The 16,912-nt window shown below is 56.8% G+C and overlaps 1 protein-coding gene across 1 annotated transcript; it reads left to right on the forward strand.

Annotated features, from left to right (window-relative positions):
- The first annotated feature begins 1,859 nt into the window (after window positions 1-1,859).
- PELI3 (pellino E3 ubiquitin protein ligase family member 3) lies at window positions 1,860-9,586 on the forward strand. Its single transcript, XM_005305463.4, has 7 exons — window positions 1,860-1,965; window positions 4,980-5,132; window positions 5,901-6,030; window positions 6,356-6,457; window positions 7,070-7,267; window positions 7,940-8,128; window positions 8,678-9,586. The coding sequence occupies exons 2-7, from the start codon at window positions 4,981-4,983 to the stop codon at window positions 9,242-9,244; spliced, it is 1,338 nt and encodes a 445-aa protein (XP_005305520.1). The 5' UTR covers window positions 1,860-1,965; window position 4,980; the 3' UTR covers window positions 9,245-9,586.
- The last annotated feature ends 7,326 nt before the right edge of the window (window positions 9,587-16,912 follow it).

A 16,912-nucleotide genomic window follows, 5' to 3' on the forward strand; every position in this document is an offset into this window, starting at 1 on the left:
CTGGTTGCAGGGCTGTAAAATTGCTGTGTAAACATTCAGGTTTGGGCTGGAGCCGAAGCTCTGGGACCCCAAGAGGGGGGAGGCTCCCCTGGCTCCAGCTGGAGCCGGAATGCCTGCCCAGCGAGTTTACAGCCCTGCACCCTGTGGGCGTCTACTTGCTGGGCAGACATACCCTGGGGCTCTAGATTCCTAGCGCTTAAGGCCAGCAGGGACCGAGATCATCCACCCTGATCTCCCGTCTAGCACAGGCCTGACCTCTCACCCAATTCCCCCTCTATTGAGCCCCAAGACATAGTTAAACCAAAGCATTTCAGTCTCCAGAGACTAACCTGTTGTGAGCCCCAGGCAGATAACAGGGGAGGTTGAGGGGCCCCCAATGCCCGGGGCTAATGCAGTGGCAGGGAATTGCTGAGGTGAGTCACGCCCAGCGGATCCCAGCAGGCGACCTGTGCCCCATGCTGCAGAGGGAGGTGAAATCCCCCCAAGGTCCCTGCCAATCTGACCTGGGGGAAATTCCTTCCCATCCCCTAGCCTGGTGATCAGCTGGACCCTGAGCATCTGCAGGAGCGGTGCCAGGGTTTTTGGCGCCCTAGGCGGGAGTCCTTCCACGCTCCCAGTCGTCGTCGGCAATTCTGCGCGGGGGGGTCCTTCCGCGCTCCCGGTCTTCGAGGCACTTCGGAAGCGGGTCCCGGAGTGAGTGAAGGACCCGCCACAGAATTGCTGCCGAAGACCCGGAGCGTGGAAGGACCCCCCGCCTCCGAAATGCCGCCCCCCCAAATCCTGGCACCCTAGGTGACCGCCTAGGTCACCTAAATGGAAGCGCCGGCCCTGAGCATCTGGGCAGCCTGCACCAGCTTGGCAGCGAGAGAAAAGATTCTGTGAACAGGCTCAGAGTCCAGTGCCCACCTTTCCTCACCCTCCTCCTGGTGTCCTGTCTCCAGCTGTGGCCAGCCCTGATGCTTCAGAGGAAGATGGGGGTGGGGGGAGAGGGGAGAGGGGAACCAACCATTCAACCAACCCAGAATGGATCTGGTCCATTGTGCATCAGCCAAAAAAGTGACTTGGCCAAGGGGACACCAGGAAGCTGGTGGGAAAGGGAAGTGAAGCCAGGCCAGTGCCCTGGCCCCTGAACCAACCTTCACTGTCCTCCTCCGAATGGGCAAAGAAGGATACAGGAGGCCAAGGAAATTTTGAGGAACAGTTAAGAGTTTGCAGAGGCCACTGGCCCCTCAATGTGTCCCCAGGTCCCCGTAGTGGAGATAGGGCAGAAACCCAGCTCGAAATCCACGGGGAGTTCCTAGTGTGTGGGGGAGGGTCCACATACCGCCCCCCCCATGAGCATCACTGCTCAGCAGGAAGTGGGGACCAATGCACAGACTCTCATGCCCCCCAACCCACAGCAAGCGCCCTGCCCCCCAGTCTAGCTCTGCTCCCCCCCGTCCAGCTCTGATCAGCTCAGTTCCCTAATTCAGCTTCAGTCCCCTCAATACAACTCTAGCTTCCCTCCTCCGGATCAGCTCAGCCCCCAATCCAACTCTAATCCAGCTTCAGTGCCGCCATCCGGCTCTGCTTCCCCCGATCAACTCAGCCCACCCCCGCTCCGGCTCCGATCCCCCCCCCCCAGTTCTAGCCTTTTCCATCCCTTCTCGCACCTGCATAGTAATAAAAGCGCCTCGCCCCATCCCCCCACGAGTGACGCAGCGGCTGCGGGCAGGGGGTGCACGCGTGGCTGGGGGGATCCCTGCCTGCGGTGGGGTGGGGGGGAGGCGGGGGCAGGGCAGGGAGGGGCGGGGGTGGCCGTGGTGGTCTCGGGGCCTCCCCCACTCACACCCCGCCCCGGGGGGAGGGCAGTTCCGCTCCAGCACTGCCGGCGGAGACAGCAGCAATGCAGGGCTATTCATCCTGGCGGCGCGACGCAGGCGGCTGCTGAGCCAGGCTGCGGGGGAGCTGGGGCCGCGCCGAGGGGTAAGCGGGGGGTGTCGGGGCTGCTGGGGGGATTACATGGGGGGGACAGAAGCAGAGGGGCGGCTGGAGATGGGAACCTCAGTGTCAGCCAGGGTCACCTCCTCTGTCCTTCCCTTCACAGCCCTGCAGCCATCCCTCCATCCCTCCCTCCCCTGTCCTGTAACCCTCCCTTCCTCCATCCCTAGTCCTGTAACCATCCCTCCCTCCCCAGTCCTGTAACCATCCCTCCCTCCCTTCCTCCATCCCCAGCCCTGTAACCATCCCTCCCGCCACAGCCCTGTATCTATCTATCTATCTATCTATCTATCTATCTATCTATCTATCTATCTATCTATCTATCTATCTATCTATCTATCTATCTATCTATCTATCTATCCGCATACACTTCATCTGTTTCTCTCTCTCCTTGAGATCTGATTGCACCATCAGTTCCCCTCCTTGTCTCACTAACACACGCGTTTGTTGTCTGGAGGGGAGGAGGTTGTTTCTTTTGCACCATGTGTGCTAGAGCCAAACCAAAGGGTCAGATAGGGACACCTCCACAGCTACATCCCTTCCCGCCTCCCAGCAGCCCCCAGTCACTTAATCCCCAGCCCCTGATCCCGGCCCCCCTCCCTCCTATCTCACCCCTGACACAGACACCCGTCTGTGGCTTGGGGACCAAATGGCTCTCTGCGCACCCACACCAGGGCTGCAGTCCGGGTCTGGCTGGAGGAGGTGCGGGGATCACCTGGCTCCCGGGCAATTGCTGCCAGCAGCTGCAGCAGCCACTGCCCCCTCCCTGTTTGTGTGTGTTTGGGGAGCCGGTTGTGTTGCTGGGGGGCGGTGCCTGGGAGGGGAGCCCCTTGCTCTTCTCCATGTGGGTTGTGTTGGTGGGAAGGGAAGCGCCTGCTCACCCCACTCCTGTGTGTGCTGGGAGGGAGTTGTGGTGGCATTGTGTTGGAAGGGGATCCCCTGCCATTTGTGTGTGTTTGGGAGTTGTGTTGAGTGGGAGGGCAGCCCTTGTCCCTTCCCTGTCTGTTTGTGTTTGGGGAAAAGAAGTTGTGTTGTCCTTGTGCACGTGTGGGGAGCCCCTTGCAGCCCTGTGTGTGTGTTGGGATAGGGTTGTGTTGTTGAGTTAGAATGTCTCTCCCTGTGATGACACCAGGAATTGTTGTGTTATGTTGTTTTGGTGAGGGTTGTTTGGCTTCTTGCTTTTCAAAGGGGGTGGGGTGAAGGATGTTTATCCTGCGTGTGTGTAAGGGATGGGTATGTGGTGTCGGGGGGTGGGGGTGTTGCCAGGTGTGTCTATGTCTACTGTTTCAGGTGTGTAGTATCGGGGTATGTGTCTGCGTCATTTCAGGTATGTCTGTGTGTAGTGACGGGGTGTCTGTGTATGGTGATGGGGTGTCTGTGTGTGATGCTGGGGGTGTCTGTGTGTCATTTCAGGTGTGTGTGTGGATGGTTGATGTTACAGTTGAGATATTAGAAACAGATGTTTCCTCCCCCCATACAGATATGTACAGACCAAAGAAACCAGTCCGTAGACTCTCGCCTTCCCTCCCAGCCAGTGGGCCTCTCCTGTCCATGGGCAGGTGGGATGACGATTGGGAGGCACCGCATTGTGGTACCCGATGGGTCCCTGCAGCTACCCACATCCCGAGCCTCAATGCCCACAGCTACCCCTACATCCCAGGGAACCCCACAGATCAGCGATCCCACGTGCGTCCCCTACATCCTGTGCTGCTCTGGGGGGATGAGAAAACTCACTATCCTCGTCCCTTCCCCAGGTTCCTCTGCCTCGCTTAGGCTTCACTGCCTGGCATAGCTAGCCTTGTGTGGCATGGATCCCATTGCAGGGGAAGGCCGGAGAGCCAGCATCTGGGGGCTGCACAGGCCTCTGCACATGGGCAACCCATGGCAATCCATAGGGGCAACTCAGAGCAGGGAGGGTTTTGGCCTTCAGGATCAGCTGGTGAGGGGGCGAGGGGGAATAGGATGTGGGGTCTTTCCCTTCTAGATGGCTGGCTCTGACCCAGCCTGAGTGAGGGGGGACCAACTGAAGGGAAAGTGTTTTCCTGGTAACAAGAGGGGTATTAAAGATCTAAAATGTCACTGTGATGACAGGGATTCCAGTTCAGGAATGTTGCCATGGAAACAATGGGGTTGTTATGGTCTGGAGCATCGCCATGATGATAGTGGATATCAGAAATCAGGGATGTTGCCATGGTAACATGGGGTTGGGAGAGCTCAGGAGTGTTGCCATAGTGACAAGAGGTTAAGTGTTAGGGGCATTGTCGTGGCAATGTCAGGGTGGGGATGGACAAGGGAGGGGGCAGAGTCCTGAGCTGCCCAGCTTTCTGTGTTCCTGTTAGACATAGGGGAGGTGGGAGGAGAAAGGGGCGGGGAGGTTAACACTTTACCTGCCATGTGGTTGGGACCCACTTCCTTCCTCCCTCCAGATGCACACCATCCACCCATCCAAATACAGTGGATAATCAGCTGAACATGAGTAAACAGGGTAGTCTGAAATAGGAGAAGGGAGGTTCTGTGTGGCGCTGGTGCGGCTGCTGCTGGAATCCTGCATCCAGTTCTGGTGCCCACGATGCAAGAGGGATGCTGATAAATTGGAGAGGGCTCAGAGGAGAGCCACCCAGAATGAATAAAGGGCTGGAAAACATGCCTTGTAGTGAGCGACTCCATAAGCTGAATCTGTTTAGCTTAACAAAGAGAAGGTTAAGGGGTGACTTGACCTCAGTCTAGAAGTACCTAGGTGGGGAACAGCAATGTGATAATACAGAGCTCTTCAGCCTCGCAGCCAAAGATCTAACAAGAACCAAGGGCTGGAAGTTGAAGCTAGACAAATTCAGAGTAGAAATAAAGTGCAGATTTTTAACAGTGAAGGTAATTAACCATTGGAACAATAACTAGATGGGGGTGTAGGGGGATGGATGGACAGAAGGGTAGATAGAGAGATGGGATCTAAGCCCCAGGTTGCATTAATTATCACTTCATCCCCTCTTCTTTCTCTGCAGGATGGTGCTGGAGGGCAGCCCCGAGGCCGTCAACTCCCAGTCCCTGGATCTGCGGCGCTCCTGCCCCAAGGGCTCCCGGGTCTTCCCCTCTGCTGGAGAGGGCTCCCTGCTGAACAAAGAGGCGGTGAAGTATGGAGAGCTCATTGTGCTGGGGTGAGTGGGGACTAGGGATGAGGTATGATAGGGGGAGCCCTGGGGGTATGCAGGTTGGTTTGTTAGTCTGTCTAGAGTCTCTAGGAGCATTGGGGCTGTGCAGGCCAGCTTGTTGTAGCATCTCCAGGGGTGCTCGGTATGCATGCTGGTTTGTTATTGTAGGGTCTCTTAGGGATGCTGGGGCTGGTTTATTATGGAGGGATAAGGCAAACAAGAGCCCTCTCTGGTAACACAGATCCAGCTGGAGTGGGCACCTTGCCTGGACAGGACTCAGGATACCTGGGTTCTATTCCCAGGTCTGCCACTGACCTTGGGCAAGTCCCATCCCCTTCTGGAGCCTCAGTTTCCCTCCCACTCCTTGGCTATTCAGACTGTGAGCTCTTTGGGGCAGAGACTCTCGCTCACTTTGTGTCTGTGCAACACCCAGCACCATGTGTGTTTGGCGGTGCTGGGACTGCTGCCTTCCTTAGAAGCACTGTTTAACCCTTTGTATGCTGCTAAGGTACCAGTCAGGCAGCAGGCAGGGCTGGGCTCCCAGACCCATTCCCGGCTATCCCAGAATTCTTTGCTCATTGGTGTTGCTGTGCTGGCCCCGGGGGAGGGGTTCGGCACTGCCATGACACCTGGTTTCTCTTGCTTGTGTTGCCATCCTGGACCCAGAGAGGAGTGTCTGGCATGGTGGGGGCTGGGCCTTGTGCTGGCTCAGGAGGGGAGGGTGGTGTGTGTGGGGGAACAGTGTCTGTATGGGACTAACCTCTCCCCCCACAGATACAATGGCTCCCTGGCCAGTGGGGACAAGGGCCGACGCCGCAGCCGCATCGCACTCTTCAAGAGGCCGAAGGCCAATGGGGTGAAGCCGGATGTGATACACCACATCTCCACCCCCCTTGTCTCCAAGGTGAGCCATGCCCCTGCAACCACTGCCCCATGGCCATGGCTTCCAGCAGGCCCACAGGCAGTGCTGCTGCCTGCTTTGGCCACCAAGGGGAGATACTGCACATAGACACAGCACTGGGGGGCGCCAGCTCTGATCCAGCCCCAGGGCAGGGGACACTGGCTGGCTCGGGGTGAGGTGGGGTGGGGCGGGAGGAGACAGGGAATGGGATACGGGCCCTTTCCCCACTAGGGGGCGCCAGCTCTGATCTGACTTGGGGGGACAGGGAATGGGGCATGGGGGTGGTGCTGGGGCCATCTGGCTCAAGTAATGCTCTCTGCTCCCCCAGGCGCTCAGTAACAAGGGCCAGCACAGCATCTCCTACACGCTGTCCCGCAGCCACTCGGTGATTGTGGAATATACGCATGACTGTGATACGGACATGTTCCAGGTACCACACCGTAGCTACCCACAATGCACTGTGGCTCCCCCCTCTCCCCCCTCCATGGCCACTTGCCCATGACATCTTAGCTCAGCCACTGCCCCTTCCACCACTGCTTAACTTAGGCTGGGGTCAGGGTGCCCCCTTGTGGCAACAGCAGGCAGAACAGGCTAGGAGCCAAGGCTTGGCTAGAGCCTCCCCTTTGTGCCCATCAAAGCCCTTGTCTGGCCCTTCTGAGCCAGACACTGACTCTATGGATCCCATTTTGCCTCCCTGAAGCCTCCACCTGCAGTTCTCACTCACATCCTGACCTAGACTGTTGGGCATTATTGCTGTGCAGCCCCCATGCCCACCCCAGAGGTGGCTGCATCTCAGTGGTAGGTAAGGGATCCCTGTTTAACCAGCCCCCATGCCCACCCCAGAGGTGGCTGCATCTCAGCGCCAGGTGTGGGGAATCTCGGTATAAACAGCCCCGACACCCTACTCCAGAGGTGTCTGCATGTCAGTATTGGGTGAGGAATCCCTGTATAAACAGCCCCCACATCCCACCCCAGAGGTAGCTGCCTCTCAGCCCGGAGGGGGCAGGAGGAAGCTGGTCGCTCAGAACTAATGTCTGTACAGATTGGCCGTTCTACGGAGAACATGATTGACTTTGTGGTGACGGACACGGCACCCGGGGGCAGCTGCGCCAGTGAGGGGCAGTCAGCCCAAAGCACTATCTCCCGCTATGCTTGCCGCATCATCTGTGAGCGCAGCCCTCCCTACACCGCTCGGATCTACGCCGCAGGCTTCGACTCCTCGCGCAACATCTTCCTTGGAGTGAGTGAGTCCTGACAGTGTCGAGAGGGGACCTCCCCTCTCAGGGCGCTGGCTGCAATCTGGCTCCTGACCAGTGTCACTGCCTGGCTCAGGGGTCAGGGAATGGGACACAGGGCCTTTCCCTCTAGGTGGTGTGGCTTCAATCTAGCCCCAGGGTAGCTGGTCCTCGGGACACTTGTTCAGGGAAGCACGTGCCTGAGGTCCCTGCCCTCAGTGGCTGTGAACCCCGAGGGAATACTGGAGGGGGAGCAGGAGCCATAGGTCATCGCTGGGCAGGGTGCTGGTCAAGGCTGGTGCCCTGTGGCTGAGGGATCTGGGGGTCTTCTCCTGGGTATGATGGGAGTCCAAGCATGGGGGGCAGCAAGGTCAAGCCCTGGGGAATGGACTGTAAGGGTCGCCCTTGCCCTGGATCACTGGGAATAATGCAGGGGGCTGGGACCCATGAGTAGCAGGGTTACTTGGCCCTGGTCCTGGTGAAGGTACTGGGAGCCTCTGGGTCCTGGAGGGTGTTGGGTGCATGTGTTGGGCATGGAGGAGGATGGGGCAGATGGCCCCCTTGGGGGAGGAACAAGGAGCTGGGTCCAGATGGGGGGATTCAGGGGAGGAGCTATAAGGAGTCTCCTCCCTCCCCCCCCCCGTGTTGCCATGACCCCTGGCTGCTCTCATTGGTAGGAGAGGGCGGCCAAGTGGAGGACGCCGGACGGGCTGATGGATGGGCTGACGACCAATGGGGTGCTGGTGATGCACCCCATAGGGGGCTTCAGTGAGGACTCGGCACCCGGCATCTGGCGCGAGATCTCGGTGTGTGGGAATGTGTACGCCCTGCGTGACAGCCGCTCCGCGCAGCAGCGGGGCAAGCTGGTACGTGGGGCCCCCAACACCCTCCTGGGGGGCCCCGTTCACTGCCAAAGGGGGGCACCTGCCCCACCCCTCCAGGAGGTTCCTCCTGCCCAGGGGGTGCTCCCACACCCAGCTAGGGGTTTGCAGGGACCTGACTATAAGTCTGTGGGAGGCCCCAGTCCCTTTGGTGGTCATAGAGGAAACCTCCCCCTGCCAATCCAGGATGGACTCAGCACCCAGAGGGATGCCCCTGGTTTGGAAAAAAAACCCAACCCTTTGGCCTGGTGCTCTTGCCCTGTCAGGAGCACCCCTCCCAGACCCATGTGTCATGCCCCCTGGCCTTGTATCCTCCCCCTAGCCTGAGCCCCCTCCCCCACACACCCCCAGTCTAGTGATCCTTCCCCCAACGCCCCTCCAACTTGACCCCGCCCCACCTGTCTGGAGCAGATATCTCCCTCCCTTGGTCCGTCCTGACTTCCCCTTTCCCCTCCCCAGCCCCCACAGCTTAACCTCCCTCCCTTGGAACTGATGCTCTTATGCCTCCGGCTCCCCGATGCCCATGTCCTGCAGGTGCAGACCGAGTCCAACGTGCTGCAGGACGGCTCGCTCATCGACCTGTGTGGGGCCACACTGCTGTGGCGGACCACAGCGGGGCTGCTGCTGACACCCACCCTCAAGCAGCTGGAGGCGCTGCGCCAGGAGACCAATGCCGCCCGCCCCCAGTGCCCCGTGGGCTTCAACACGCTGGCCTTCCCCAGCCTGGCCCAGCGCGGCGTGGTGGACAAACAGCAGCCCTGGGTCTACGTCAACTGCGGCCATGTCCACGGCTACCACAACTGGGGCTTCCGCAAGGAGAAGGGGGGGCTGGAGCGGGAGTGCCCCATGTGCCGCCGAGCCGGGCCCTATGTGCCGCTCTGGCTGGGCTGCGAGGCCGGGTTGTACCTGGACGCAGGCCGGCCCACCCACGCCTTCTGCCCCTGTGGCCACGTATGCTCCCAGAAGACTGTGCAGTACTGGGCCCAGATCCCGCTGCCCCACGGCACCCATGCCTTCCATGCCGCCTGCCCCTTCTGCGGCACCTGGCTCACAGGCGAGCGGGGATTTGTGCGCCTCATCTTTCAGGGCCCCATGGACTGAGCCCGGGGACTCAGCAGGGGGACGTGGACTGAGCAGATGGGGCGGGGCAGGGCCCGGGGACTCAGCAGGGGCGGGGCCCATGGACTGAGCCGGGGTACCTGGCGGGGGCCATGGACTGAATGAGGAGCCAGGCAGGAGCGTAAGTGGAGGAGGAGCCTGTGGCCAAAGCGTGCGCGTGCGTGTGGTGAGGTGAAGCCTGTGGCCTGAGCGGGGGGGACATGGCATGGCTCTGTGGACAGAGTGGGGGATGGGGCAGGTGCGCGGGGATGCCCATGGACTGAGTTTGAGTGACCAATAAAACAGCAAAAAACCTGGGGGGGGGGACTATCTACAAAGACTAAATGGGCGTGTCCATGTGTCACTTACTGCCCGCCCCCAGATGGACCCACTGCCCTGTCCTGCTGTACAGGTCCCCATCTCCTCCCCATCCAGCCCAGTATCCATCCCCGCCACAGCAGGGGCAGGGTGTGCCCCCTGCAGGCTGTTATCCCAGCCAATGCCCCCTGCTGCAAGAAGTCCCACAGGTGAGGAGAAATGGGGGCAGTAACTAACCCCAGGAACGGGTGCCCCAGCTCCTCAGGGTCCCTAAGTCTAGTGCCCAAGGGTCCTGAGATGCAGGCTGGGGCAGCGGTGTCAGCCCAGTTCCTGCTAGCGAACATGGCTCACGTGGGCAGCCCCCTAGATGCAGCTGCCCTAGCGAGGACCCAGGAGTCCTGGAGGAAACCAGCTGGCTGGGCGCTCCCTGCAGGACACAGGATCTGAGAACTAAGGCAGCCCTGGGTGTATAACCAGTGGGGAGAGGGAGGTCCCCTGTGCATACTGCAGTGAGGAGACTGTACCCAGTTATGGGGCACGGCGTGTCAGAGAGGAGCTATGAGAACAAGGCTAGTCTGGACATCCCGAGACTCAGGGAGCCCCTTGGAAGAGCTCCTCTGAAGGAGGATCCCAAAGGGACTCAATCCCAGTCTCTCAGCCCCTCCCCTTCTGGGAGCAAGGGGTTCCTCCATCCCACAGACAAAGGCCAAGCCAGAACCCCAGGGCCAGGAGCCGATGCTGGTCACATTTGGCCTGGAACGAAGGGGCGGATGGGGAAGAGCTGACTGACTCTCCATCACTCAGTGGCTGGGGGGCATTGCCAGCCTAGCTGATGCAGGGGTCAGAACAGCCGTTTCTGGCCTTGAAATCTATGGAGCAGGATATGGAACAAGAGGTTCTTGGGGACAATTGACTCTTGGCTGTCACTGGTGTGACTCACGCTAACCCTGTGTGGCTCTCTGGCTCCTCCTGGTGGTCAGAGCCATCAAGAGGTTTGTGAGTGGCCTGTAGCCTTGGAGCTGCCACAGCCGCTCCTTTAGCTCAGGCCAGGTCTACACTACCCCCCTAATTCGAACTAAGGTACGCAACTTCAGCTACGTGAATAACGTAGCTGAAGTTCGAAGTACCTTAGTTCGATCTTACCTCAGTCCACACTTGGCAGGCAGGCTCCCCCGTCGACCCCGCAGTACTCCTCTCGTCTAGCTGGAGTACCGCAGTCGACGGCGAGCACTTCCGGGTTCGACTTATCGCGTCCAGACTAGACGCGATAAGTCGAACCCAGAAGTTCGATTGCCAGCCGCCGAACTAGCGGGTAAGTGTAGCCAAGGCCTCAGACACAGGAATCTGCCTTTACCTTCAGGGATCCCGGGCTCAGTCCCTGAGATGCGGAGGGGAGTTACATTTATTCTGTGACAGCTAGAGGCTCAAACTGGCCCCGTCGCGCTGGGTGCTGCACAGACCCTGACTGAAATCAGGGCCCCGTCGAGCCGGTGCTGCGCAGACCCGGATTGAGATCAGGGCCCCGTCGTGCCGGGTGCTGCGCAGACCCGCCGGGTGCTGCGCAGACCCGGACTGAGATCAGGGCCCCGTCGCGCCGGGTGCTGCGCAGACCCGGACTGAGATCAGGGCCCCGTCGCGCCGGGTGCTCCGCAGACCCTGACTGAGATCAGGGCCCCGTCGCGCCGGGTGCTGCGCAGACCCTGACTGAGATCAGGGCCCCGTCGAGCCGGGTGCTGCGCAGATCCTGACTGAGATCAGGGCCCCGTCGCGCCGGGTGCTGCGCAGACCCTGACTGAGATCAGGGCCCCGTCGAGCCGGGTGCTGCGCAGACCCTGACTGAGATCAGGGCCCCGTCGCGCCGGGTGCTGCGCAGACCCTGACTGAGATCAGCGCCCCGTCGCGCCGGGTGCTGCGCAGACCCTGACTGAGATTGGGACCCATCACACTGCACAGACCCAGCAGAAATAAGGGCACCCTCAGGCTGGGAGCTGCACAGACACACGGTGAGAGACAGTCCCAGCCCCAAAGAGCACTGTCTGGGATTCTGATTATTGGGCATGCAAAGCAAGGTCACACCCTTTGTTGCTTATGTAGACCAAGCTGTATTCCCAGCCGGGTCCCTCGCCCCCAAATATGGCCAGCCCCTCGCCCCATTCCGACCGGGTCCCCCAGCCAGGCCTTTATTTGCATTTTAAAAGCTGGATAACACAGAGCTCAGCCTCCCTGAGCAACGACCTGTGTGACCCTTTAGTGAAGTAAACTGGGGCACCAGCTTTGTCCGGGACTGGGACACAGGAGCTTGCCCCTAAAGGGGGGTACCGGCTGCAGTCTGGCTCCAGGGTGGGGGACTGGCTGGTTCAGGTGGGCAGGACCCTCTCCTTTCTGGGCAGGCCCAATAGAGAAGCTGAGGACTGAATGGCCCCGGGCCCAAAGCCCAGCCCAGGGCTGTCCCTTGGGATGGGGGCAGTGCATCCCTGGGGCTGCTGGGAGGGGGAAATGTAGCTGGCTTCAGCTTCCAGCTGTTGGTTCTTGTTCTGCCTTTCTCCGTGAGCCTAAAGAGCCCTTTACTAACGAGTATTGTCTCCCTGTGACACCATCATCAAGTCACCTCTCTACTTTCTCTTTGAGAAGCTCAACGGATGGAGTTCTTTAAGTCACACTCTAAGGCACTTTCTCCAGCCCCGCGACCATTTTTGTGGCTCTTCTCTGCACCCTCTCCAATTGTTCAACACCCTTTTTAAAATGTGGCCCCTCCTCATGAGTTGGACGCACCACTCCAGCACTGGTCTCCCTAGTGCCATTTGCAAAGGTAACATTCCCTCCCTGCTCCTACTCACTATGCTCCAGTCTACACAGCCAAGGGTCGCACTGGCCCTTTTTGCCACAGCATGGCACTGGGAGCTCATGTGGAGTTGCTTGTACGCTGAGACCCCTAAATCCTTCCAGAGTCACTGCTCTCCAGGATATAGTCCCCATTCTGTAGGCGTGGCCTGCAGCCCTTGTTCCTAGACTTGATCAAGTTTGCACATGACACACAAATTGGGGGAGTGGTAAGTAATGAAGGGGACAAGTCACTGATTCGGAGTGATCTGGATTGCTTGGTAAACTGGGCGCAAGCAAACAAATAGTGTTTTAGTACAGCTCAATGTCAACGTATACATCTGTGAACAAAGAACATGGGGCATGCTTACAGGATGGGGGACTCTATCCTGGCAAGCAGTGACTCTGCAAAAGATTTGGGGGTCGTGGCGTGTAATTAGCCAGTCAGGAGCTACCGGTGTGACACTGTGGTCAAAATAGCTAATCCGATTTTGGGATGCATAAACAGGGGAATCTCGAGTAGGAGTAAAGAGGATCTTTTACCTCTGTATTGGACACTGGTGAGATCGCTGCTGGAATCCTGTGTCCAGTTCTGGTGCCCACAATTCAAGAAGGATGTTGATAAATAGGAGAGGGTTCAGAAAAGTCACAAGAATGATTTAAGGATTAGAAAACATGCCTTATAGTGAGAGACTCCAAGAGCTGAATCTGGTTAGCTTAACAAAGCAAAGGTTGAAGGGTTACTTGATCTCAGTCACCTACATGTAGAATAAATATTTAATAATGGGCTCTTCAATCTAGCAGGGACCGGTATAACACGATCCAATGGCTGGAAGTTGAAGCTAGACTAATTCAGACTGGAAATCGGGCATAAATATTTAATGGTGAGAGTAATTAGCCATTAGGACAATTTACTAAGGGCTGTGGTGGATTCTCTGTCACTGACCATTTTAGAATCAAGACTGGATGTTTTTCTAAAAGATCTGCTCTTCTTAAAGAACTTCCAGTTTCCATTCGAATTTTTTCCATCTAAATTTTTCCCCCCAATCAATTTCACATATAATGTTCCTCAACTTTGGGAAATTAGCCCTTCTGAAGAATCAAGTCTATGTTACTGGTTGGGACTGTTTTCTGTTTGCCCATTTGGAATGTAATCGGGTCATGATCTCTGGTCCCTAGGCAACCAGCACCTTCCAGGCCAGTGATTCATTCCTCTTTATCTGTGTATGGTGGAACACCTCTGGGCTGATGCCAATGGCCTTCAGACCCTGCAGTACCTGCCAAAAGGTGTGGCAAAGGTGGCTGGATAGCTCATTTAGCTCAACACAGCGGAGCCCATTCATGACATCCGATGCAGTGTTGTTTGCAGTGTTGGGCCCAGGATATTAGAGAGACAAGATGGGTGAGGCTCAGGGCCGGCTCCGGATTTTTGGCCACCCCAAGCAAAAAAAAAAACCTGCAGCGCAGCCGGAGCCAGGGTGCAGGGGGACTCCCTGCGCTGCAGATGTGCCCCGGCTAGCGGGGGAAGGGGGAGGGAGCAGGGGGGAAGAGAGAGAGAGAAGGGGGGCGGCCAGGGCTTCAGCGGGGCGCTGCCACGCGGCCCCGCCGCCTGCCGGGAGGGCTCTGCGCTGCTCCGGTCGGCTGGGAGGGAAGGACGCGGGCTGCCCTGCTCGGCTTGCTGCGGGGCGCTTCCGTCCTCCACGCCGCGCGGCCAGAGCGGAACACCACAAAAAAAAAAAAAAAAAGCAGCCATGCCGCCCTAGCATTGGGCGGAATGCCGCCTCCTACAAGCTGCCGTCCCAAGCACCAGCTTACTCAGCCCGGAGCCGGCCCTGGTGAGGCCATATCTTTTATTGGACCAACTTCTGTTGGTGAGAGAGACAAGTGTTGAGATACACAAATGTACCTTGAAAGCTTGTCTCTTTCACCTACAGAAGGTGGTCTCTGCATTTTGATTGTCTCACAAGCTGCATGTGAGGGTCTGTTTCTATTTTCAGCTTGCCCGCTTGGTGTCCGTCTCCCTGAGATATGTCTTTCCTAATTGCCGAAAGTCCATGCTGTCACACAGGTGTGGCAATTGAGCCAAGTAATTCACCATCTGTGCCATCTCCCTCATATGACCAATGAAACCGTTGCATGCAAGTTAGCTGTAGAGCAAGGATGGTGATTGGTTGAGTTACCTCTGATCTCACAATGGTCTAGAACTCTTGGCCTGGCGTGGATACATGCCTTACTGTAGCTGTACACAACACAGGAGTAATTTGTAAAGTCAAAATGGCTGAGAACTTAAAAAATGGACAGTAACAAACTGCGAAACCCAGTGATGATCGAACCTGGTGATATTCTGAACCAAAAGAGCTCACAGCCATGCTTATAGCTGCTTCCATCCCTTCACACTGACTCCACAGACAGTGTAGGCCTCCGAGTGACACACACACACACGTGACAATTGTGGAATCTTATTATATAGATATTCTGATATAGTGCTGGATAGAGCTCCCAGTGACTGTTCTTCCTCCTTTCACACGTTGAAGGTATTCTCGTGTTGTGCTATTATCAGATCCATGGCTTGTACTGCCCAGCAGCGGGTGGTGCTTCTGTATATCAACTACTGTGAGCTCCAAGCAATGTCTCTTGTCTCGTGGGTTTCTTATCAAGCACCTGCATTTGCCCACTAGCCTCCAGCACTTAGTCACATTCCTCCAGTCTAATATTGGTGCTCATCATTGTTGCTGGGATTACATTGCAGCTGGCTTTGCAGTCCAGCTGGAGTCCAATCGGTTGTCGATCCAATAGCATAGTTGCAAATATGGCAGTTGAATGGTGGGCAGCTTTCTCCTGCAGTGCATGGACACTGAGTGAATGTCTCTGGACCTGCTAAAGTTATACTGTAGATCTCCTCTTCCCCACTGAAAGTCTCTACATCCTTAGTCACTACATACACTGGCATGGAGACACGAAGTGGTTCTATATTCCACATCCCTTGCACCATTGTCCATAGACTGGGCATTTTCCTTTCTGCCTTTCATGCCACTCACTGGACCATGATGGCTGCATTCTTGGCCGGTATGTCTCTGTCCTGCTTCCTGGGTTCCTTTAGCTTGAGCCTGTGTACTTGGTCTGCACCAGTGACTGTCACTGTTTTGCTCCTTCCCCAGACAGTTTAGTTGCCCTTGCTGTTCGGAGGCATTTCTCTAGGGTTAGATCGGTTTCTTTCCACAATCTTTCCAATAAGCTGGAATCATGTGTCCCACAAATGATCCTGTCTCTACTTAGGGAATCTTTAATGTCTCCAGAGTTACATATGGATGCCTGTGTTCTCAGCTCTTTAACATAATTATCTATTTCCTGTTCTGATTCTTGTTTCCAGGTTAAAAAAGGTATCTCTCTACAATCGCTTTCTCTTCTGGGGTTGCCATATGCAGGCCTGGCTCCCTGCTCTAACCACTAGATTCCACTCCCCTCACCTGAGTTCTGTCCCTGGCTCTGGGAGGAGAATGGGGTACAGTTAAGGCTACGTTTTAGTCATGGGTATTTTTAGTAAAAGTCATGGACAGGTCATAGGTAGTAAGCAAGAATTCATGGCCTGTGACCTGTCCATGACTTGTACTACATATCCCTGAGTAAATCTTGGGTGCTCTGGGGGTGGCGGCTCAGGGGTGCGTGGGTGCTCTTGGGGGGACAGCGGCGTGCAGCCTGGGACCCCCACTGCTACTCAGAGGCGGGTGCGCAGTGGCTCGAGACTGCCCCAGCAGCGGCTGGTGTGGCTGGCCCACAGACTGCCCGAGCTGCTTGGGTGGCCCCCAGGCCAGCCACACCAGCCACTGCAGAAGTCACAGAGGTCCCGGAAAGTCTCAGAATCTGTGACAGACTCGCAGCCCTAGGTATAGTGTGTTGGGGAGTGGGCAGGGGCTGGTCGTCAGGACTCCTGGGTTCTATTCCTGGCTCTAGAAGAGGAGAGAGGGGGAAAGTTAAAGGGAGGGGATGTTAATTAGATTAATTATGATATTTGCATAGAGGTTCCCTGCAGCCTTGAAAGTCAGGGTGGAACACTTGCTAGAGCACTAGACTGCAATTTAAGAAACCTGAGTTCTGATCCTTGCTCTGTCACAGACCCGTCCTCGCTCTGTGCCTCAGTTTCTCCATCTGTAAAATAGGGATAATGATACTGACCTCCTTTGTACAGTGCTTTGAGATGCATTGATTAAAAGTGCTGTATAAGAGCTATGGATTATTTTATAACTCAAATTTATATTACATATAAAGGGGATGTGATATAGTGGATGATATCCCAAGCTGTATCTTGGTATTGGTAGCAGCATTATGCTGAAAACGAATTTTTGGAGAGGAAAAGGCCTGGTTGATATTGCTCTTGGTACGGGCACTGATGGAGTAGGTGAACAGAACAGTGGCAGACATGCCTGCAGGAGTTTGTGTTGCGTTTTGATGAGTACACTGGACCAACTTCATATAGTCCCCAGAGCACCAAGTCCTGGGAGCTCCATCACTGGGGCTGGATGACCAGAAATGGAG

This window comes from Chrysemys picta, chromosome 7, assembly GCF_011386835.1.
Source record: "Chrysemys picta bellii isolate R12L10 chromosome 7, ASM1138683v2, whole genome shotgun sequence".
Taxonomy (NCBI): Eukaryota; Metazoa; Chordata; order Testudines; family Emydidae; genus Chrysemys; species Chrysemys picta.

Bases quoted from the DNA above. Each gene is read 5' to 3' on its own strand.
- PELI3 (XM_005305463.4), top strand. From the start codon at position 4,981: ATGGTGCTGGAGGGCAGCCCCGAGGCCGTCAACTCCCAGTCCCTGGAT. The intron at 6,031-6,355 runs GTGAGCCATGCC...CTGCTCCCCCAG, and splicing joins CCACCCCCCTTGTCTCCAAG to GCGCTCAGTAACAAGGGCCA. The intron at 7,268-7,939 runs GTGAGTGAGTCC...TCTCATTGGTAG, and splicing joins CGCGCAACATCTTCCTTGGA to GAGAGGGCGGCCAAGTGGAG.